The 26,193-nt window shown below is 46.0% G+C and overlaps 1 protein-coding gene across 1 annotated transcript in view; it reads right to left on the bottom strand.

Annotated features, from left to right (window-relative positions):
• The window catches only part of LOC121869093, an 82,219-nt gene extending 60,761 nt beyond the window's left edge, over positions 1-21,458 (bottom strand). Inside the window, exon 1 of the mRNA XM_042370247.1 lies at positions 21,413-21,458. Coding sequence (XP_042226181.1) covers positions 21,413-21,434 — 22 coding nt within the window. The 5' untranslated portion in view covers positions 21,435-21,458. The remainder of the gene's footprint in view (positions 1-21,412) is intronic.
• Positions 21,459-26,193: the final 4,735 nt, after the last annotated feature.

Below are 26,193 nucleotides of genomic sequence, written 5' to 3'. Positions count from 1 at the left end.
AACCACACCCTTACAATAACCACGGCCTTACAATAACCACACACCCCTTACAACCACACACACCCCTCCACATACAATAACCACACACCCCTTAACCACATACAATAACCACACACCCTTACTAACCACACCCCACTTACAATAACCACACACAATAACCACACACCCTACACATAACACACACACCCACACACCACACATACAATAACCACACACCCTACAATAACCACACACCCTTACAACACACACCCCTTTTACAATAACCACACCCCACAACCACACACCTTACAATAACCACACACCCTTACAATAACCACACACCACACACGCCCTTACAATAAACACACACCCCTTACAATAACCACACACCCTTACAATAACACACACACCCACCCCTTACAATAACCACACACAATTACAACACACACCCCTTACAATAAACACACACCCCTTACAATAACCACACACCCCTTACAATAAACACACACCTTACAATAACCACACACCCCTTACAATAAACACACACCCCTTACAATAACCACACCCTTACAATAACCACACTTACACAACCACACACCCTTACAATAACCACACACACCCCTTACAATAACCACACACCCCTTACACACAACCCTTACAACACACACACCCTTACACACACCCCTTACAATAACCACACAACAACACACACCCTTACAATAACCACACACAATAAACACACACCCCTTACAATAACCACACACACACCCCTTACAATAACCACACACACCCCTACAATAACCACACCCTTACAATAACCACACACCCTTTACAATAACCACACCCTTTACAATAACCACACCCCTTTACCACACAACAACTTACAATAACCACACCCTTACAATAACCACACCCTTTACAATAACCACACACAATAACCTTTTACACATTACAATAACCACACCCCTTACAATAACCACACACCCTTACAATAACCACATTAACCACACCCCTACAATAACCACACCCCCTACACAACAATAACCACACCCCCTACAATAACCACACCCCTTTACACATTACACCACACACCCTTTACAATAACCACACCCCCTACAATAACCACACACCCCTTACACACACAATAACCACACACCCCTTACACATAACCACACCCCTTACAATAACCACACCCCTTACAATAACCACACCCTTTACACAACCACACCCCTACACAACCACACCCCTTTACAATAACCACACCCCTTTACAATAACCACACACCCCTTACAATAACCACACACACCTTTACAATAACCACACACCCCTTACAATAACCACACACCCTTTACAATAACCACACCACCACTACAACCACCCAAAATACAGTAAAAACCACAACCACAACAACCACCCAGGCCACCCACCCATTTTTAGTACGAAAATGACATCAATGGCCAATCAGGTAGAGACGAACGCGTTTCTCATCACACACACACACACACACACACACACACACACACACCAGGCTTAAGAAACACACACCAGGCTTAAGAAACACACACCATCCTTAAGAAACACACAAGTGAAAGAATTGACAGTGTTCCAATTATTCAAGTCAGGTGTTGAGACGTACAGGCCATGGCCATCCATACCTGTGCATAATTAACCTGACAGAGAGTTGTTCTTTCCCAGGTAAAAAAAAAAAAGTGTGTGAGCTTAGCTGTTATTGTGAACTATTTTTCAGAACCTTAGCTCCCTCCTCCTCCTAAAAAGCTATATATACTTTTTTTCGAAATATTAACTGGCAATAATAAAGGTATAAAAACTAACAATAAATGAAAAAATATACAATTTTTTTTGTTTTTCGAAAGTTTAGTTGAAAGTATATAAAAAACACTAATTCTACATTTCCAAACATTAGGTGACGAAGAATCAAAATAAATAATGTCTTTTTTCCTTGTCGTTAATATAATAAATATTTGTTCCTTGTGTTTATTTTTCTGGCTACGACCAACATACACCAGCAGGAAGTGGACTGACTGATAGTGTCAAAAATAATCATGTGTGTCGGCTGCGTCAGGAACTGTTGAAAAAAGGTTCAACCCAGACTTAATTTTTAATCGTCGTACTGTCAGGACAAGTATTACCGAATTCTCAAAGCGTACGGTATATTTTCTGAGTATACATAAGAGGCGCTAATAACCTCTCCTGTGCATATATAGGAATACTGTACTATTACCCTCTTCTGTGTATACATGGATACTCTTAGCTTATTCTGTGTACACATATTACTAACGATTCCTGTACATACACACACTATTAACGTTTCGTGTGCACACACACACACACTCTCTCTCTACAAACAGTACGGTATCACCTTAACCCCAGACTAAATACTGTAATATAATAATAATAATAATAATGGAAGCCCTCGAAATTGAGGATGGCCGGCCCAAGGGCCAACTAGGCGTGAATTTGTTTTAAGGTGTAGAAGCTGTCGCCAACACAACAACCACACCCTGAGTCAACGAGCTGCATGACCCAGTGTCAAGGAATAGTCCGAGAAGACCGGACAACTCGCCAACTGCACTGGCTAACCATTACCCCGGAACACGATCCACAAATCGATTAACATCCAGGTCCCCAATTACTGCTGGGTAGACAGAGGCAAATGGCGTGAAGAAACTTGCCCATAGTTTCACCCAGCCCGGGGATCGAACCCGGGTCCACTCACTTGCGAGGCGAGGATGCTGACCTTTACACCACAGTATATAACAAACATAGTAAGATACCAAACAATAACAAACCCCCCAACAAAATCACTAAATAAAAAAAAAATAATAATTACCAAAAATCTAAATAACAACAAAATATATAAATTACAAAAAATAAAAAAATAAAAAACAATAATAAAAAATAAACAAAAACACTAAATAAAACAAAAAACAAAAAATACAATAAAAAACAAAAATAAACAAAAACAAATATAAATTACAAAAAAACAATTATAAAAAATAAATAACAAAATAAATAAATACATACAAAATTAAATAAAAATTAAATTAATATGCCAACACGACTCGGGAAAGAACCACAGCACTGCTTTCTCAAGTAACTTAATACGGGGATTTAACGCATTAAGACAACAGTGGAGAAAAGCGGACTTAAAAACACCACAAAAACACACACACACTTAAGACATCAAAAGAAAACGCGGGAGGCAGTAAAACGGTAAGAACACACCCCAAAGTGTCGAGCTTAGGTTGAAGGAGCCGCAATTCTCGACCATGATGACAATAAATGTGGCATTGTTCTGTTTTATCCACACACACACACACTAAATCTGGTTAAAATACATTACTACTTGAGGATGACCTGAAAATTAGACACCCTAGTTTATTTCACCTGAAGATTAGACAACCTAGCTGTGTTTCCCAATATTTCCCGACCAAGCAAACAAAGTAATGTCACTCGAATGATTATGTTGGATATGAGGATTCAATATTGTATTATTATTAGTAGTGGTACAGTGTCAGTAACTACAGGGACAACATAAAATAAGAGCTGCCACACAAGAAAATATTATAAAACCGTTTCAAGTCGTGGATATGTGTAAAATAAAACCCTCTGTTGTGTCTGCAGTAAATGTAGTGAATTATAATCTCATAAAAAATAAACTCGACTCAACTCACGTATTTATAACAAACGCCATTGCGCATGCGTGTAATATTTACGAGCATGCAAAAACTCGTTGATCTATCGGCTTATAAACTAAAGTTATAATTAATATATTTGCAATACAATCGTTTCTTTTTGGGCTCGGAAAAAAAAATATTGTGATAAATAAATGAGAAATGAAGCTTACACGAGACGCAATTACCGGATGTCTACCCCCCTTTCGTGATCAGCGGGAAACTGACGGCAGAGTGACAGTCGTGGGAGTGGTGGCGCGGCGCTATCTACCACTTCCAGTCGTAAAAAGAGACGTTACTAAGACACATCACTGCCCTAGTTTACTTCAGAGAGAGAGAGAGAGAGAGAGAGAGAGAGAGAATTATATCAGGTCTCTGGGTTTACGTGGCCTAAAGGTCCACCTGGCTGTCACCACTCCTTCAGGCACCTCCGTGTGTCTGAATACTCCTGTAACATGGACCAAAACTTACACACACACACACACACACACACACACACACACACACCTAATCCCTCTTCACCCCACACCTCCCCACCACCCACGGATTAGGGATTTACAAGAGAAAGACTCCAAACAGATACGTAAATTTCCCTATTAGATGTACCAAAGAACGGACACACTTAACAACGGGACCCTTATCGTTCCCTTGACATATATACTGTACTAAAATATATGACGTCATTGTATCGTGCCCTAAAATATATGACGTCATTGTATCGTGCCCTAAAATATATGACGTCATTGTACTGTGCCCTAAAATATATGACGTCATTGTATCGTGCCCTAAAATATATGACGTCATTGTACTGTGCCCTAAAATATATGACGTCATTGTACCACAGTATACAGGTCCATCACAGTACACAGGTCCCCCACAGCACCACCACCACAGTATACAGGTCCAAAACAGCACCACCACCACAGTACACAGGTCCACCACAGCACCACCACCACATTATACAGGTCCACCACAGCATTACCACCACAGGTCCAAAACAGCACCACTACCACAGTACACAGATCCACCACAGCACCACCACCACAGTACACAGGTCACCACAGCACCACCACCACAGTACACAGGTCCACCACAGCACCACCACAGTACACAGGTCCACCACAGCACCACCACCACAGTACACAGGTCCACCACAGCACCACCACCACAGTACACAGGTCCACCACAGCACCACTACCACAGTACACAGGTCCCCACAGCACCACTACCACAGTACACAGGTCCACCACAGCACCACTACCACAGCACACAGGTCCACCACAGCACCACTACCACAGTATACAGGTCCACCACAGTACACAGGTCCCCCACAGCACCACCACCACAGTACACAGGTCCACCACAGCACCACTACCACAGTACACAGGTCCCCACAGCACCACTACCACAGTATACAGGTCCACCACAGTATACAGGTCCACCACAGCATACAGGTCCACCACAGCACCACTACACAGTATACAGGTCCACCACAGCACCACAACCACAGTATACAGGTCCACCACAGTACACAGGTCCCCACAGCACCACCACCACTGTACACAGGTCCACCACAGCACCACTACCACACACACAGGTCCACCACAGTACACAGGTCCCCACAGCACCACTACCACAGTACACAGGTCCACCACAGCACCACTACCACAGTACACAGATCCACCACAGTATACAGGTCCACCACAGTACACAGGTCTACCACAGTACACAGGTCCACCACAGCACCACTACCACAGTACACAGGTCCCCACAGCACCACTACCACAGCACACAGGTCCACCACAGCACCACTACCACAGTACACAGGTCCACCACAGTACACAGGTCCCCACAGCACCACTACCACAGTACACAGGTCCCCACAGCACCACCACCACAGTACAGGTCCCCCACAGCACCACTACCACAGTACACAGGTCCCCCACAGCACCACCACAGTACACAGGTCCACCACAGCACCACTACCACAGCACACAGGTCCACCACAGAACACAGGTCCACCACAGCACCACTACCACAGTACACAGGTCCACCACAGTACACAGGTCCACCACAGCACACCACACCACAGCACAGGCCCACAGCGCCACTACCACAGTACACAGGTCCACCACAGAACACAGGTCCACCACAGCACCATTACCACAGCACAGGTCCACCACAGCACACAGGTCCCACAGCACCACCAACCACAGTACACAGGTCCACCACAGCACCACCACCACAGCACACAGGTCCACCACACACAGGTCCCCACAGCACCACTATCACAGTACACAGGTCCACCACAGCACCACTACCACAGTACACAGGTCCACCACAGCACCACTACCACAGTATACAGGTCCACCACAGCACCACCACCACTGTACACAGGTCCACCACAGTACACGGTCCCACAGCACCACTACCACAGTACACAGGTCCACACCACAGCACCACCACCACAGTACACAGGTCCACCACAGTACCACTACCACAGTACACAGGTCCACCACAGCACCACCACCACTGCACACAGGTCCACCACAGCACCACCACCAGTACACAGGTCACCACAGCACCACTACCACAGCACAGGTCCACCACAGCACCACCACCACTGTACACACAGGTCCACCACAGCACCACTACCACAGTACACAGGTCCACAGCACCACCTACCACAGTACACAGGTCCACCACAGCACCACCACCACAGTACACAGGTCCCCACAGCACCACTACCACAGCACAGGTCCACCACAGCACCACCTACCACAGTACACAGGTCCACCACAGCACCACCACACAGTACACAGGTCCACCACAGCACCACCACCACAGTGCACAGGTCCCCACAGCACACCACCACAGTACACAGGTCCCACAGCACCACTACCACAGTACACAGGTCCACCACAGCACACACACAGGTCACCACAGCACCACTACCACAGTACACAGGTCACCACAGCACCACTACCACAGTACACAGGTCCACCACAGCACCACCACAGTTGGGTCCCCACAGCACCACCACCACAGTACACAGGTCCCACAGCACCACCACCACAGTACACATCCACCACAGTACACAGGTCCACCACAGCCACCACCACAGTACACAGGTCCACCACAGCACCACCACCACAGTACACAGGTCCACCACAGCACCACCACCACAGTACAGGTCCACCACAGCACCACCACAGTACAGGGTCACCACAGCACCACCACCACAGTACACAGGTCACCACAGCACCACCACCACAGTACACAGGTCCACCACAGCACCACTACCACAGTACAGGTCCACCACAGCACCACCACCACAGTACACAGGTCCCCACAGCACCACCACCACAGTACACAGGTCCACCACAGCACCACTACCACAGTACAAGTCCACCACAGCACCACCACCACAGTACACAGGTCACACAGTACACAGGTCACCACAGCACCACCACCACAGTACACAGGTCCACCACAGTACACAGGTCCACCACAGCCACCACCACCACAGTACAGGTCCCCACAGCACCACCACCACAGTACACAGGTCCCCACAGCACCACCACCACAGTACACAGGTCCACCACAGCACCACTACCACAGTACACAGGTCCCCCACAGCACCACCACCACCCAGTACACAGGTCCACCACAGCACCACTACCACAGTACACAGGTCACCACAGCACCACTACCACAGTACACAGGTCCCCACAGCACCACCACCACCACGTACACAGGTCCCACAGCACCACCACCACAGTACAGGTCCACCCCACAGCACCACAGTACCAGGCCTCACAGTACACACAGGTCACCACAGCACCACTACCACAGTACACAGGTCCACCACAGCACCACTACCACAGTACACAGGTCCACCACAGCACCACCACCACACACAGTACACAGGTCCACCACAGTACACAGGTCACCCACACCACCACCACAGTACACAGGTCCCCACAGCACCACTACCACCACAGTGCACAGGTCACCACAGTACACAGGGTCACCACAGCACCACCACAGTACACGGTCACCACAGTACACAGGTCCCCACAGCACCACCACCACAGTACAGGTCACCACAGTACACGGCCCCACAGTACACAGGTCCACAGTACACAGGCACCACAGTACACAGGTCCACCACAGCACCACCACCACAGTACACAGGTCCACCACAGCACCACCACAGTACAGGTCCACCACCACAGCACCACCACCACAGTACACAGGTCACCACAGCACCACCACCACGGTACACAGGTCCACCACAGCACCACCACCACAGTACACAGGTCCCACCAGCACCACACCACAGCACCACCACCCAGTACACAGGTTACGCACCACCACCACAGTACACAGGTCCCCCAGCACCACCACCACAGTACACAGGTCCACCACAGCACCACTACCACAGTACACAGGTCACCACAGTACACAGGTCACCACAGCACCACCACCACAGTACACAGGTCCACCACAGCACCACTACCACAGTACACAGGTCCACCACAGTACACAGGTCCACACCACCACCACAGTACACAGGTCACCACAGCACCACCACCACAGTACACAGGTCCACCAGGCACCACTACCACAGTACACAGGTCCACCACAGTACCTGGGTCCACCACAGCCTGGGACCTGGCAGGTACAGGGAGGGAGGCAGCGCCACCACACGAGGTCCTGAGTAACACACTAAAGGGATACACTGCTCTCTGGCGTATCATGTATCTCTCTCTCTCTCTCTCTCTCTCTCTCTCTCTCTCTCTCTCTCTCTCTCTCTCTCTCTCTCTCTCTCTCTCTCTCTCTCTCTCTCTCTCTCTCTCTTGTTCTACCTTAACCTCTCTCTCTAATCTCTCTCCCTTTAAACTCTCTCAATCTCTGTGTGAACCACCTTCCACCTCTCTCTAATCTCTCTCTCTCTCTCTCTCTAATTCTATCTATCTCTCTCAATTGACCTAGTTATCCCCCTCTCTCTCTCTTTCTGCCTTCTTAACTCTCTTTAATTTTTTCTCTCTCTCTCTCTCTCTCTCTCTCTCTCTCTCTCTCTCTCTCTCTCATTTGCTCAATTTCCACATAAATCAATACATATGGTCTTATTTCCCAAGCAACACACTCAATAATCCTAGCAACACCAATAATCTAGTAACACACTCAATAATCCTAGCAACACACTCAGTAATCCTAGCAACACACTCAGTAATCCCAGCAACACACTCAATAATCCTAGCAACACACTCAATAATCTAGCAACACACTCAATAATCCTAACCAGCTTACCTCCAATAATCCTAGCAACACTCAGTAATCCTAGCAACACACTCAATAATCCTGGCAACACACTCAATAATCACAACACACTCAGTAATCCTGGCAACACACTCAATAATCCTGGCAACACACTCAGTAATCCTAGCAACACACTCAGTAATCCTGCTAACACACTCAGTAATCCCTAGCAACACACTCGTAATCTAGCAACACACTCAATAATCCTAGCAACACACTCAATAATCCTGGCAACACACTCAGTAATCCCTGCAACACACTCAATAATCCTAGCAACACACTCAGTAATCCTAGCAACACACTCAATAATCCTTGCAACACACTCAATAATCCTAGCACACTCAGTAATCCCTAGCAACACACTCAATAATCCTAGCAACACACTCAATAATCCTGTAACACACTCAGTAATCCTAGCAACACACTCAATAATCCTAGCAACACACTCCAGTAATCCTAGCAACACACTCAATAATCCTCAAGCACACTCAATAATCCTAGCAACACACTCAAGTAATCTGCAACACACTCCATAATCCTGGCAACCTCATATCAGCACCATAATCTAGCAACACACTCCAGTAATCCTGGCAACACACTCAATAATCCTGAACAACACACTCAGTAATCCTGGCAACACTCAGTAATCACAACCCAGCACACTCAGTAATCCTAGCAACACACTCAATAATCCTGGCAACACACTCAATAATCCTGTAACACACTCAATAATCCTAGCAACACTCAATAATCCTGTAACACACTCTAATAATCCCAACAACACACTCGATAATCCTAGCAACACACTCAATAATCCTAGCAACACACTCAATAATCCTAGTAACACACTCGATAATCCTAGCAACACTCCAATAATCCTAGCAACACACTCAATAATCCTAGTAACACACTCGATAATCCTAGTAACACACTCAATAATCCTAGCAACACACTCAATAATCCTAGCAACACACTCAATCAATCCTAGCAACACACTCAATAATCCTAGTAACACACACTCACACTCAATCAATCGTGGACGGACACGGACTTAAGGACGGACAGACGGATTGTCTTGAGAGATGGACTGACGGACTTAAGGATAGACGGACAGCGGAGGAGGAGAAGGAAAGACTTACGGACGAGGGATGGACGGACGGACTTACGGACACAATTTTTGTTCAGGTAAAAAATCCTCTCTCTCTCTCTCTCTCTCTCTCTCTCTCTCTTTTATTCGTGCTGAAGGCCCAGGAGAAGAAGAGGGAGATTAGGAGAAGTGGAGAGGAGGAGGAGGAGAAGAGGAGGAACAGGTTCGGTCTGAGCCTACAAAGTTAACACTGCACCCTCCTCACCTCTCACCCTCCTCACCTCTCACCCTCCTCCTCTCACCTCCCTCACCTCTCCTCTCCCTCCCTCACCTCTCCCTCTCACCCTCCTCTCACCCTCTATTACTCCTCCCTCCTCTCACTCACCTCTCACCCCCTCTCACCTCCCTCACCTCTCACCCTCCCTCACCTCTCACCCTCTATTCCTCTCCTCACCTCACCCTCCTCACCTCTCACCCTCCCTCACCCCTCTCTCCCCTCCCACTCACCCCTCCTCACCCTCACCTCTCACCCTCCCTCTCACCCCTCCCTCACCTCTCACCCTCCCTCACTCTCACCCTCCCTCCTCACCTCTCACTCTCCTCTCACTCTCTATTCCTCTCCCTCCTCTCACCCTCCTACCTCTCACCTCTCTCTTCTCACTCTCTCACTTCTCCTCTCTCTCACCTCTCACCTCCTCACCTCTCACCTTCCCTCACCTCTCTCACCCTTCCTCCCTCTCACTCTCTCACCCTCCCTCCTCTCACTCTCTCTCACCCTCCCTCACCTCTCACCCGCCCTCACCTCCTCTCTCTCACCTCTCACCCTCCTCACCTCTCACCTTCCCTCACCTCTCTCCCCCTCACCTCTCACTCTCCTCACCCTCCCTCACCTCTCACCCGCCCTCACCTCTCACTCACCTCTCACCTCCCCACCTCCTCACCCTCCCTCACTCTCTCTCTCACCTTCCTCACCTCTCACCCTCCTTCACCTCTCACCTCCTTCACCATCTCACTCTCCCTCATCTCTCCTCACCTCTCATCCAATCCCTCTCACTTCTGCCCCCTCATCCCTTGGGGTGAGGGGGTGACAAGTGAGAGTGTGAGAGGTGGGGGTGAGGTGAAGATGAAGGTGAGATGAGATGAAGTTGAGGAATGAGATGAGATGAGATGAGTGAGATGAGTGAGGTAGTGCTCTAGCTCAACATCGATCTCGTCACCTGCGACCTTGACAATATCATGAAGGCTTCTACCTGTGTGTGTGTGTGTGTGTGTGAGTAAGAAGATTATGTATATGTATGTGTGTTTCGTGTGATGTATGTATGTGTGGGTACTTTTGTGTTGTATGTATGTAATATCAGCAGCTCCTGGAACACACAGCTTCCACACACACACACACACACAAAAACACCGTAATTTCATCAGCTTTAGTGCCCGTTTTAAAAGTGACCTAATCCCACCAAATTTGTACCTTTCATAATTATTACAGTCAAAAGCAGGTTAAAATACAGGTAAGTTACAGACACGGGTACGGAATAATGAAAAAGACAGGAAGGGTTACAGGAACAGGTAAATAATACATTTTAAGCCCCCATAGACAGGTAGGAGAATACAGTATCCCAAACACAGGTACGAATACAGGTAAAATACAGCAAAAAGCCTAAATACAGGTAGAATAAGAGCTCACAAACACCATTACAGCAGTGGTTATGTATCATGCACTCGCCGGATTCAATTTCATATTTCATTACAGCAATTTATACAGTAACACGTGTAGGTTACAGGTAGTTACAGTTAGAGCTAGAGGCATTAAACCAAATCTATCCTAACCATTAACACTACAGGTACAGCTCGTTACAGGGTACAACTCGTTACAGGTACAACTCGTTACAGGTACAACTCGTTACAGGTACAACTCGTTACAGGTACAACTCGTTACAGGTACAACTCGTTACAGGTACAACTCGTTACAAAATTGCTAAGCTCGTTACAGGTACAACTCGTTACAGGTACAACTCGTTACAGGTACAATCGTTACAGGTACAACTCGTTACAGGTACAGCTCGTTACAGGTACAGCTCGTTGCAGGTTTCGGCTGCTTACAGGTTACAGCTCGCTACAGGTACAACTCGCTACAGGTACAGCTCGTTACAGGTACAGCTCGTTACAGGTACAGCTCGTTACAGGTACAACTCGTTACAGGTACAACTCATTCCGGGTACAACTTCGTTACAGGTACAACTCACAGGTACAGCTCGTTACAGGTACAGCTCGTTACAGGTACAACTCGTTACAGGTACAGCTCGTTACAGGTACAACTCGTTACAGGTACAACTCGTTACAGGTACAACTCGTTACAGGTACAACTCCACAGGTACAACGTTGCAGGTACAACTCGTTGCAGGTACAACTTTACAGGTACCACTAATTACAGTTACAGGTACAGGCTACAAAATAACGACTGTACTAATACCTCAATACATGTATAATAATATAATAATAATAATTAACGGTTTATTGAAAAAGTTCTGCGAGCCCGGGCTGAAAATATACATTGGGCATAAATGACTTATTACATTCATTTGGTTTAAAGCCTTCATTAGAAGGTAAAGACATACAGTGAACATACAGATTAATGTAGGTGTTGAACAGCAAACATGTAGTGTAGTAACTCCCTCCCAGATGGTGTTAGGAGGGACCTCACGGTGTAGTGGTTCCCTCACAGATGGTGTTGAGGGGTCCATGGTGTAGTAATTCCCTCACAGATGGTGTTATGAGGGGCTCACGTGGTGTAGTAATTCCCTCACAGATGGTGTTATAGGGGGCCTCACGTGGTGTGTGTTCCCTCACAGATGGTGTTATAGGGGCCTCACGTGGTGTGTATTCCCTCACAGATGGTGTTATGAGGGGCCTCATTGGTGTGTGTTCCTCACAATGGTGTTATGAGGGGCCTCACGTGGTGTAGTAATTCCTCACAGATGGTGTTATGAGGGGCTCACTGGTGTAGTAATTCCCTCACAGATGGTGTTATGAGGGCCTCATGTGGTGTATGGTTCCTCACAGATGGTGTTATGAGGGGCCTCCGGAAGTGTAGTAATTCCCTCACAGATTGTTATGAGGGCTCACGTGTGTGCTCCTTCAAGATGGTGTTATGAGGGCTCACGTGGTAATATGCTCCTTCACATATGGTGTTATGAGGGGCCTCACTGGTGTAGTGAATTCCTCACAGATGGTGTTATGAGGGGCCTCATGGTGTAGTAATTCCCTCACAGATGGTGTTATGAGGGGCCTCACGTGGTGTAGTAATTCCCTCACAGATGGTGTTATGAGGGGCCTCACGTGGTGTGTAATTCCCTCTACAGACGGTGTTGGGGCCTCACGTGGTATTCCCTCACAACGGTGTTATGAGGGGCCTCACGTGGTGTAGTAATTCCCTCACAGATGGTGTTATGAGGGGCCTCACGTGGTGTAAGTAACTCCTTCACAGATGGTGTTATAGAGGGGCCTCACGTGGTGTAGTAACTCCTTCACATATGGTGTTATGAGGGGCCTCACATGGTGTAAGTAATTCCCTCACAGATGGTGTTATGAGGGCCTCACGTGGTGTAGTAACTCCTTCACAGATGGTGTTATGAGAGGGCCTCACGTGGTGTAGTAATTCCCTCACAGACGGTGTTATGAGGGCCTCACGTGGTGTAGTAATTCCCTCACAGATGGTGTTATGAGGGGCCTCACGTGGTGTAGTGCTCCTTCACAGATGGTGTTATGAGGGGCCTCACGTGGTGTAGCTCCTTCACATATGGTGTTATGAGGGGCCTCAGCGTGGTGTAGTAATTCCCCACAGATGGTGTTATGAGGGGCCTCGTGGTGTAAACTCCTTCACAGATGGTGTTATGAGGGGCCTCACGTGGTGTGTAACTCCTTCACATATGGTGTTATGAGGCTCACGTGTGAATTCCCTACAGATGGTGTTATATGGTGAGGTGTGGTTCAACCTTCTATCGTAGACGGATTAACACATCGCTGGTAGTTGGGTCTCATGGGCCGTTATCACTGGGTACCTGGGACCTCACTGTGTGAAAGGTCAACTTGGGTACACTGTTACTGTTGAGTTGTTCTCAACAAACACTGTTCACCACTGTTCACCTCTGTTTGACACTGGTTCCATTTCTTTCCTAAATGAAATATTTCTGGCGTGAACTTGTTGACATTCAGTTGGGGAGTAGGGTTCAGGGGAGGGAGTTGGTATGGGCCAACATAACAGTGTATGTGTGTGTGTGTGTGTGTGGTGTTGTGTGTGTGTGTGTGTGTGTGGAAAAATATACAGCTCTACGCTTGATAATCTCCTTTATGCTATCAAACAAACATTAACGGAAGGAAAATATAAACCTCCCTCACCACTCTCACAAAAAATAAGGAGGGATAATAACATAATATATATATAATATAATAATAATAATAATAATAATAATAATAATAATAATAACACAATCAACAGCATCATACTCGACCGCTGATTGGCTGAGGGACATGACGTACAAACAAGATGCATCATACTCGACCGCTGATTGGCTGAGGACATGACGTGTACAAACAAGAAGCATCATACTCGTCCACTGATTGGCTGAGGTGACGTGTACAAACAAACATCATACTCGACCGCTGATTGGCTGAGGACATGACGTGTACAAACAAGACATCATACTCGACCTCTGATTGGCTGAGGGACATGACGTGTCAAACAAGATGCATCATACTCGATCGCTGATTGGCTGAAGACATGACGTGTACAAACAAGAAGCATCATACTCGACCGCTGATTGGCTGAGGACATGACGTACAAACAAGATGCATCATACTCGACCGCTGATTGGCTGAGGGACATGACGTGTACAAACAAGAAGCATCATACTCGTCCACTGATTGGCTGGGGACATGGCGTGTACAAACAAAAGCATCATACTCGACCGCTGATTGGCTGGGGACATGACGTGTACAAACAAAGAAGCATCATACTCGACCTCTGATTGGCTGAGGACAGGACGTGTACAAACAAGATGCATCATACTCGACCGCTGATTGGCTGAGAGACATGACGTGTACAAACAAGAATCGTCAAGTTAGGTGGGTCACATTAGGTCAGCTTCGGTTAGGTTGGTTAAGCTTGGCTTCGGTTGGGTTTGGTCACGTGTGTCAGGTTAGGTTAGGTTAGCTTGGCTTCGGTTAGGTTGGGTCACATGGGTCAGGTTGGGTTGGGTTAGCTTGGCTTCGGTTGGGTTAGGTCCATTAGGTTAGATTAGGTTGGGTTAGGTTAGCTGCTGGTTGGGGTTAGGTCACAATAGGTTAGGTTGGTTAGGTTAGCTTGGCTTCGGCTGGGTTAGGTCACATTAGGTCAGGTTAGGTTAGGTTAGCTGCTGGCTAGGTTAGGTCTGGGTCAGGTTAGGTTAGGTTGGCTTGTTCTGCTAGGTTAGGTCACATTAGGTTAGGTTAGGTTAGGTTAGTGGCTCGGTTGGGATTAGGTCATTAGGTCAGGTTAGGTTAGGTTAGCTTGGCTTCGGCTAGGTTAGGTCACATTAGGTCAGGTTAGGTTGGTTGGGTCATTAGGTCAGGTTAGGTTAGGTTAGCTTGGCTTCGGCTAGGTTAGGTCACATTAGGTCAGGTTAGGTTAGGTTAGCTTGGCTTCGGCTAGGTTAGGTACGTTGGTCAGGTTAGGTTAGGTTAGCTTGGCTTCGGTTAGGTTAGGTCACATTGGGTCAGGTTAGGTTAGGTTAGCTTGGCCGGCTGGGTTAGGTCACATTAGGTCAGGTTGGGTTAGGTTGGCTTCGGCTAGGTTAGGTCACATTAGGTCAGGTTAGGTTAGGTTAGCTTGGCTTCGGCTGGGTTAGGTCACATTAGGTCAGGTTAGGTTAGGTTAGGTCACATTGGTCAGGTTAGGTTAGGTTAGCTTGGCTTCGGTTGGGTTAGGTCACATTAGGTCAGCTTCGGTTAGGTTAGGTTAGCTTGGCTTCGGTTGGGTTAGGTCACATTAGGTCAGCTTGGTTAGGTTAGGTTAGCTTGGCTTCGGTTGGTTAGGTCACATTAGGTTAGATTAGGTTAGGTTAGCTTGGCTTCGGCTAGGTTAGGTCATTAGGTCAGGTTAGGTTAGGTTAGCGGCTTCGGCTAGGTTAGGTCACATTAGGTCAGGTTGGTTAGGTTAGGTCACATTAGGTCAGGTTAGGTTAGGTTAGCGGCTTCGGTTGGTTAGGTCACATTAGGTCAGGGTTAGGTTAGGTTAGCTTGGCTTCGGTTAGGTTAGGTCACATTAGGTCAGGTTAGGTTAGGTTAGCTTGGCTTCGGTTAGGTTAGGTCACATTAGGTCAGGTTAGGTTAGGTTAGCTTGGCTTCGGCTAGGTTAGGTCACATTAGGTCAGGTTAGGTTAGGTTAGGTCACATTAGGTCAGGTTAGGTTAGGTTAGCTTGGCTTCGGCTAGGTTAGGTCACATTAGGTCAGGTTAGGTTAGGTTAGCTTGGCTTCGGCTAGGTTAGGTCACATTAGGTCAGGTTAGGTTAGGTTAGCTTGGCTTCGGTTAGGTTAGGTCATAGGTCAGGTTAGGTTAGGTTAGCTTGGCTTCGGCTAGGTTAGGTCATTAGGTCAGGTTAGGTTAGGTTAGCTTGGCTTCGGCTGGGTTAGGTCACATTAGGTCAGGTTGAGGTTAGGTTAGCTTGGCTTCGGCTAGGTTAGGTCACATTAGGTCAGGTTAGGTTAGGTTAGCTTGGCTTCGGTTGGGATTAGGTCATTAGGTCAGTTGGTTAGGTTGGCTTGTTTCGGTTGGATTAGGTCACATTAGGTCAGGTTAGGTTGGGTTAGCTTGGCTTCGCTAGGTTAGGTCACGTTAGGTCAGGTTAGGTTAGGTCACATTAGGTCAGGTTAGGTTAGGTTAGCTTGGCTTCGGTTAGGTTAGGTCACATTAGGTCAGGTTAGGTTAGGTTAGCTTGGCTTCGGCTAGGTTAGGTTACATTAGGTCAGGTTAGGTTAGGTTAGCTTGGCTTCGCTGGATTGGGTTACATTAGGTCAGCTTCGGTTAGGTTAGGTTAGCTTGGCTTCGGCTAGGTTGGTCACATTAGGTCAGGTTAGGTTGGGTTAGCTTGGCTTCGGTTAGGTTGGGTCACATTAGGTCAGGTTAGGTTAGGTTAGCTTGGCTTCGGCTGGGTTAGGTCACTAGGTCAGGTTAGGTTAGGTTAGCTTGCTTCGGCTAGGTTAGGTCACATTAGGTCAGGTTAGGTTAGGTTAGCTTGGCTTTTGTTGCTAGTTAGTCACATTAGGTCAGGTTAGGTTAGGTTAGCTTGGCTTCGGCTAGGTTAGCCTAATAGGTCAGGTTAGGTTGTTAGTCACATTAGGTCAGGTTAGGTTAGGTTAGCTGGCTTCGGCTAGGTTAGGTCACATTAGGTCGTTAGGTTAGGTTAGCTTGGCTTCGGCTAGGTTAGGTCACATTAGGTCAGGTCAGGTTAGGTTAGGTTAGCTTGGCTTGGGTTAGTTAGGTCACATTAGGTCAGCTTCGGTCAGGTTAGGTTAGGTTAGCTTGGCTTCGGCTAGGTTAGGTCACATTAGGTCAGGTTATTGGCTTCGGCTAGGTTAGGTCAGGTTATCGACCACACGGCAGGTCCCACACCACAATAGAACACAGGTAACAATAAACTAGAGGAGACTCACTTAATCCTCTACACCCAGGGTCTGTTTCACACATCTGGTCAACCTAAATATACACCACTGACACCACCACTGACACCACCACTGACACCACCACCACACTGACACCACCACTGACACCACCACCACTGACACCACCACCACCACTGACACCACCACCACTGACACCACCACCACTGACACCATTGACACCACTTACTCTCTTTACCACTATCACCGATAATTAGCACCACCACCACTGACACCCAATCACCACTACTACCACTATCGTTACCACCACTACCACTATAACTACCAACCACCACCATTAACAAGAACTACCATCACTACCACCATAACTATCACCAACCACCACTACCACCACAACCACTACCACCACCACCACCACCACCATTAACAAGAACTACCATCACTACCACCATAACTATCACCAACCACCACTACCACCACCAACCACTACCACCACCACCACCACCACCATTAACAAGAACTACCATCACTACCACCATAACTATCACCAACCACCACTACCACAAACTACTACAACTACTAGCATAACTCACAAACTTGATAACTTAATAATATGTAGTAAAATATTGAAGTAATAAGTTAGAGAATTACTAAGATATTACGAGAGAGAGAGAGAGAGAGAGAGAGAGAGAGAGAGAGAGAGAGAGAGAGACACAGAGAGACACAGAGAGAGAGAGAGAGAGAGAGAGAGAGAGAGAGAGAGAGAGAGAGAGAGAGAGAGAGACTGAACTTGATCCCTTCATTATTTCTTCTCTGTCTTTCTTACCATTATCTCTCGCCTTCCATTTCTTTATTATGGCACCTTTGGACTTTATTATGGCACCTTTGGACTTTATTATGACACCTTTGGACTTTATTATGACACATTTGGACTTTATTATGACACCTTTGGACTATATTATGACACTTTGGACTTTATTATGACACCTTGACTTTATTATGGCACCTTTGGACTTATTATGACACTTTGGACTTTATTATGACACCTTGGACTTTATTATGACACTTTGGACTTTATTATGGCACCTTTGGACTTTATTATGACACCTTTGGACTATATTATGACACCTTGGGCTTTATTATGACACCTTTGGACTTTATTATGACACCTTTGGACTTTATTATGACACCTTTGACTTTTATTATGGCACCTTTGGACTTTATTATGACACCTTTGGACTTTATTATGGCACCTTTGGACTTTATTATGACACCTTTGGACTTTATTATGACATTTGGACTTTATTATGACACCTTTGGACTTTATTATGGCACCTTTGGACTTTATATGACACCTTGGACTTTATTATGGCACCTTTGGACTTTATTATGACACCTTTGGACTATATTTATGACACTTGGACTTTATTATGGCACCTTTGGACTTTATTATGACACCTTTGGACTTTATTATGACACCTTTGGACTTTATTATGACACCTTTGGACTTTATTATGGCACCTTGGACTTTATTATGGCACCTTGGACTTTATTATGACACCTTGACTTTATTATGGCACCTTGGACTTTATTATGGCACCTTTGGACTTTACTATGGCACCTTTGGACCTTGTGGCGCAGAGAGGGTAACCCCAAACAAGTCCTGAAGGTGCATATCCCAAAACACATTATAGAAACAACTGCAGGTGAGCGGGGTACTGTACCTGAGAACGGCTATGTGTGGTGTGTGTGTGTGTGTGTGTGTGTGTGTGTGTGTGTGTGTGTGTTACCTGTAGAATAAACGACCTTGCGCTGACCTGACCTGACCTATCTTAACCTATCCCATCTTTACATATCTTAACCAACCTAACCTAACAAACCTATCTAGTCTGACCTGACCTGACCTGACCTATCTTAACCTATCCCATCTTTACATATCTTAACCTAACCTAACCAAACCTATCCTAGTCTGACCTGACCTGACCTGACCTATCTTAACTATCCCATCTTTCATATCTTAACCAACCTAACCAAAATCCAACTGCCTGACTGACCTGACCTATCTTAACCTATCCCATCTTTACATATCTTAACCTAACCTAACCAAACCTATCCTAGTCTGACCTGACCTGACCTGACTTCCCAAATAGTATTAGGGTGGTTAATCTTCAGGTGATCCCATACTCTATGTATGTATGTATGTATGTATGTATGTATGTATGTATGTATGCATAAAGCTAAGAGTATGTGCACATAAGATGAATAAAAGGGTAATCATGTATGTGTGTACGTGGGCAATTATGTATGAATGGATTAAATTGTATGTAGGTATATGTTTATGTGTGTGTGTGTGTGTGTGACGGGTCTTCATGTACGTAAGTATTTCTGTACGTATATATATTTATAAATAACTTTTTATCAATTATTTCAAGATAGGAAGTCGAAACACCGACCCGGCACCCCACCCTCACCCCGCCACCAATCACAGCCCTCAGATATGATGATGTCACTACACCTAAGGCCTCTGATTGGCTGCATATAATACCGCCAAGTTACGCCTCTCAACGAACAGAAAATAAATAAATAATCAAATCTTTTGTAAATTCTCGACGAAATATTTGATTAACTATTTCCTATCCGATAAAAGTTATAATAGAATTTGTATTTACTTTAGGAATACAATAACGGCGACTGGGTTTATTGAGTGAACGCTGTATGGCAACACTGTTCAAGGGGAAGGAGAGAGAGGGGGTGGAGAGGGGGAGGAGAGGGGGGTGGAGAGGGAAAGGGGAGAAGGGGATCATTATGAGGTACACCTTGTGACTTCGTTAATGAGGCACAGGTGGAGATGCTCCGTCTACAGGTGTGTACACCACGCTCCTATACTACCACCACCACTACCATACAGGTACCTAATCATGATACACACATACACACACACACGTTTTCACAATGAGGCAGACACAAAAAAACGTGTTTGAGCGTATGTGAGTAGATGTGTGTATGTGTGATTTTGGGTATATATGTACGTGTATACAAGTGTACATGTACGTGTGTATGTACATCATCGACTGGAGACAGGAGTGGTGGTGGCAGTACAATATCATACACCGGGCAGGTCAGTAAGGGCCACACACCCCTGCCAACACACCGGGAGCACCGCCCTCCAACGCCCGCCTCACAGCCTCGCCGGGCCAACACAGTGCCAAGCCTCACGATACGCGTACCTTTACTCAACCTCTAACACAGCGCGCACCACCACCACCACCCACGGTACACTACTGCCGGGGGTGGTGGTGGTGGTGGTAGGCTGGTCAGTGGTCAATTACCACTATCACCGATGCTACCATAAGTGGGAGGGGGAAGAGGATAAGAGGGGGAGGGAAGGAATCAAATGTTTGTCACCCCTTGCTACCCCTCCACCCCCACCCAGCTGTACATCACCCCCAGGTACCCGACAGGTGTGTTGTTCCTCTCTACGCTGCAGTAGACCACAGGAGTCACTGTCAGTTTTTGTGTTCGAGGGTGTCTGTCAGCCCACCTGTCAGCCCCCACCTGAGGTACTGCCACACCTAGAGGGCACACACCTGCAGGGTCGCCACACCTGAACGCACACACACACACACACACTTGCGCCGAAAGGGAAACAGTATAAAAAATTCACTGCCCTACCTTGGCCTGGCTCCAGAGACATGGCGGCCACCCGCTCCAGCACACACACCCCTGGCCTCTCACTACGCCTACCCCCCCACCGCCCACCCCCATCTCTCTCCCTCACTCTTTTACACTCACTCCCCCTTCCATCTCCAATTACCCCTCATAATTCCTCTCTCTATCATCCCTTCGCCCCAACTCGCCCCGTCTCTTTAAAAGTCTTTAATTCTATCCACAACAAAAATGATCCCGTCTCGCGGCCGTCACATCCCTGAGTATTGACTTCCGGCTAACCCACTTTCAAACCCAACCAGTAAATGTCAAAGAGAAATCCTTCCAGAAAAAAACATAAAAATAGAATAAATAAGAGATGCATCGATATATTTAAACGACGCTACACTAAATATGGACCAACACAGCAACATGCATCAGTTGTCGACAATGTTTGGCGCGCAAAGTGAAAATGGCGCGCAAAGTCAGTAGGAGGTTCACACCGGTCCAAAACGTCAATAAACACTCCGCCGAGAAAAGGGAAGCTATAAATGGAACTCAGCGGCAGTACATATCGTGATCCTGCACCAAATACGGCTCTAACAGACAGGTTTCCAGGGATGGTGGATAAAGTTGACGAACATGTAAATTTGGCGCGCAACCCAGTTCACACAGCTGGACGGTCAAGTTTCTGGAGCGCGCGCCAGTCTACGACCCCCTGCCACTCACTTGTTCCTGTCAGCAACTTCTTATTGTGCTGACACTCACACGGGCAATGTTCCTGACAACCTCTACCATAAACCACCACCACTACCCCCCAGCGTTTCTCCGAGGTGGGATGGATAGAGGTCACTGCTTGCTAGGTAAAGAGAATGAACCCGTTGAGCTGCACTGTACTTTAAAACTAACACTACAACATATACCCACTGATAACACGATACACTGACCCTGAACTAATGTTGGGGGTTAGGTTACGGTCACATCAAGTTTAAATTGGGTTAAGAGCAAGATTAAGTTAGGTCAAAGTCACAGTGGGTTGAGTGAGGTTAAAGTCAGATTAGTATAACCTACATTCGGTTAGGTTAGAATAAGGTCTTTCAACAAGCGGGGTTAGGTTAGGTTAGCAATACAGAATTCAAACTTTAACTCACGCGAATGGACACCTTTAAAGTTACGATACCGGGAACTAAAATCGGGTTAAAGTATTCACGAACTCCGATATCATAACGTCATCCTCTGTCGTCAGCAGCCGATATTGCTAGGCTACACATATCCGGGGGTTTACAAAGACGAAATATTAACGTGCCGATAAATTTTTAACTTCAAAATGTTAATGTTCCGAGACCTTTAACCTCATAATTAGCATATTAATCTCTCAATTAAATATACATGTAATGAATAAATAAAAAGTTATATCAATGACATTAATTTATAAACGACGGCGTCATAATAATATTCATAACACAATAATATTTCACTACAATTTTACGTACAAGAAACACAAATAAAAATTCGACTTTGATATTACAAATTATTTTAAAGGTATTTTTGTTTTACGTGAGAATTTATTATAATTTCACAATAACACTGTTCTTCCACACTCGGAATATACCAAATGGAATATACAGCTGTTATAATTTTTACAGAATAACAGAATTGAATATATATACTTCAAACAACGTGTGTGTGTGTGTGTGTGTGTGTTTGAGAGATAATATACAGATAAGTTAGTTTCCTGGACTAACAAACTAATTATCGTCTCTCTCTCGTAATCCATATACGTCTCCTAACCTACCTGGTGAAATATTGGTGACTGACCTATACTTGGTGATGCAGATGGTGATGGATGTGGGTGGGGGGTGTTTTTTTTTTCAAGCACGGTGCACCAATAATAAGTCTTTCTTGGTGAACTAATTGCTGACAAATATACCTAAATAAATTGTTTTTCCTTTTCTATGACTTTTTTTTTTAACCTGGTTGGTGAACAAGGTGGTGACAACGATACTAAACTACCCACAATTCCCACGCACGGGCCTATTGACCTGACTTGGTGACGGGAGGTAGATATACAGTATACTAAATCTTCAAGGGTATATATTTCACCCCGCCTGCCTCCTAACCTACTTGGTGACTTACAGCTTTAACTCCTCCCCAACACTGGTGAACTATACTTGGTGCCAGTGAACAATCAAACGACTTAATAAACAAGGATATATTCTACCTGGTGACAGTAGGTTGGGGAGGAGTTTGAGTGATCTGCCTGCCTGTTGTGAAGTGGATAATGTGGTACTCTTAAGTCTTTGTGGTTTTGTTTTTTTTACGCCTACTTGGTAATTCCCCTGGGTGACATCCGTGAGAATAAGAGCACCACACACACACACACCTTTAATACAATACACACACACACGCTGCCTAACCTACACACACACACACACACACAACCTACACACACGCTGCCCTAGCTCCAGCACACACACACACTGCCTAAACTACACACACACACACACGCTGCCTAACCAACACACACACTGCTAAACTACACACACACACGCTGCCTAAACAACACACACACACTGCCTAAACTACACACACACACACGCTGCCTAACCTACACACACACACACGCTGCCTAACCAACACACACACACTGCCCTAAACTACACACACACACACACGCTGCCTAACCTACACACACACACACTGCCTAACCTACACACACACACGCTGCCTAACCTACACACACACACACATGCCTAACCTACACACACACACGCTGCCTAACCAACACACACACACTGCCTAAACTACACACACACACGCTGCCCTAACCTACACACACACACACTGCCCTAACCTACACACACACACACACTTTATCCCAACCTACACACACACACTGCCTAACCTACACACACACACTGCTAACCTACACACACACTGCTCAACCTACACACACACACACACACACACACTGCCTAACCTACACACACACACACACACCTAGCCACACTGCCTGCACACACACACACACACACACACTGCCTAACCTACCTGCCTCTCACACACACACACACACACAGCTTCACATCTGCTTTGGTGCTGGGTCTTTCAGGATCAGAGAATGCCAGGTGCACACACATTCTATTAATGAGGCTGCCTGACTGTTGTTAAGGACTGTCTGACTGTTGTTAAGGACTGTCTGACTGTTGTTTCCTGACTGTTGTTAAGGACTGTCTGACTGTTGTTGCCTGACTGTTGTTAAGGACTGTCTGACTGTTGTTTCCTGACTGTTGTTAAGGACTGTCTGACTGTTGTTTCCTGACTGTTGTTAAGGACTGTCTGACTGTTGTTTCCTGACTGTTGTTAAGGGCTGTCTGACTGTTGTTTCCTGACTGTTGTTAAGGACTGTCTGACTGTTGTTGCCTGACTGTTGTTAAGGACTGTCTGACTGTTGTTTCCTGACTGTTGTTAAGGGCTGTCTGACTGTTGTTGCCTGACTGTTGTTAAGGGCTGTCTGACTGTTGCCTGACTGTTGTTAGGACTGTCTGACTGTTGTTAAGGGCTGTCTGACTGTTGCCTGACTGTTGTGGGACTGTCTGACTGTTGTTAGGAGCTGTCTGACTGTTGCCTGACTGTTGTTAAGGGCTGTCTGACTGTTGCCTGACTGTTGTTAAGGACTGTCTTACTGTTGTTTCCTGACTGTTGTTAAGGGCTGTCTGACTGTTGTTGCCTGACTGTTGTTAAGGGCTGTCTGACTGTTGTTAAGGGCTGTCTGACTGTTAAGGACTGTCTGACTGTTGCCTGACTGTTGTTAGGGCTGTCGACTGTTGCCCATTTGTTGAGACATCTGACTGTTGTTATTGGACTGTCTGACTGTTGCCTGACTGTTGTTAAGGGCTGTCTGACTGTTGTTAGAGGCTGTCTGACTGTTGTTGCCCGACTGTTGTTAAGGGCTCTCTGACTGTTGTTAGGGCTGTCTGACCAATTGTTCCCTGACTGTTGCCCCCGACTGATACCTTAACTCACTGAAGTTAGAGTGTGATTCTAACTCAGATTAACTAGATAAGTGATGATTCCAACTTAGATTAACTAGATAACACAGTGATTCTAACTCAAGATTAACTAGATAACACAGTGATTCTAACTCAGATTAACTAGACCTTTACAAGTGATTCTAACTCAGATTAACTAGATAACACGAGGTGATTCTAACTCAGATTAACTAGATAACACAGTGATTCTAACTCAAGATTAACTAGATAACACAGTGATTCACTCAGATTAACTAGATAACACACAGTGATTCTAACTCAGATTAACTAGATAACACAGTGATTCTAACTCAAGATTAACTAGATAACACAGTGATTCTACTCAGATTAACTAGATAACACAGTGATTCTAACTCCAGATTAACTAGATAACACAGTGAGTTTAACCAGAGATTAACTAGATAACACAGTGATTCTAACTCAAGATTAACTTGATAACACAGTGATTCTAACTCAGATTAACTAGATAACACAGTGATTCTAACTCAGATTAACTAGATAACACAGTGGTTCCAACTTAGATTAACTAGATAACACCGGAAATGATTCTAACTCCAATTAACTAAGAATATTTTGAAATGATTCTAGCACTCAGATTAATAGATATGATTCTAACTCAGATTAACTAGATACTTCGATTCTAACTCAGATTAACTAGATAACTGATTCTAACTCCAGATTAACTAGATAACACAGTGATTGTAACTCAGATTAACTAGATAACACAGTGATTCTAACTCAGATTAACTAGATAAC

The sequence above is a fragment of the Homarus americanus genome, unplaced genomic scaffold (genome assembly GCF_018991925.1).
Source record: "Homarus americanus isolate GMGI-L3 unplaced genomic scaffold, GMGI_Hamer_2.0 scaffold24694, whole genome shotgun sequence".
NCBI classification, from domain to species: Eukaryota; Metazoa; Arthropoda; class Malacostraca; order Decapoda; family Nephropidae; genus Homarus; species Homarus americanus.
This window is presented reverse-complemented; position numbering and strand designations above follow the sequence as displayed.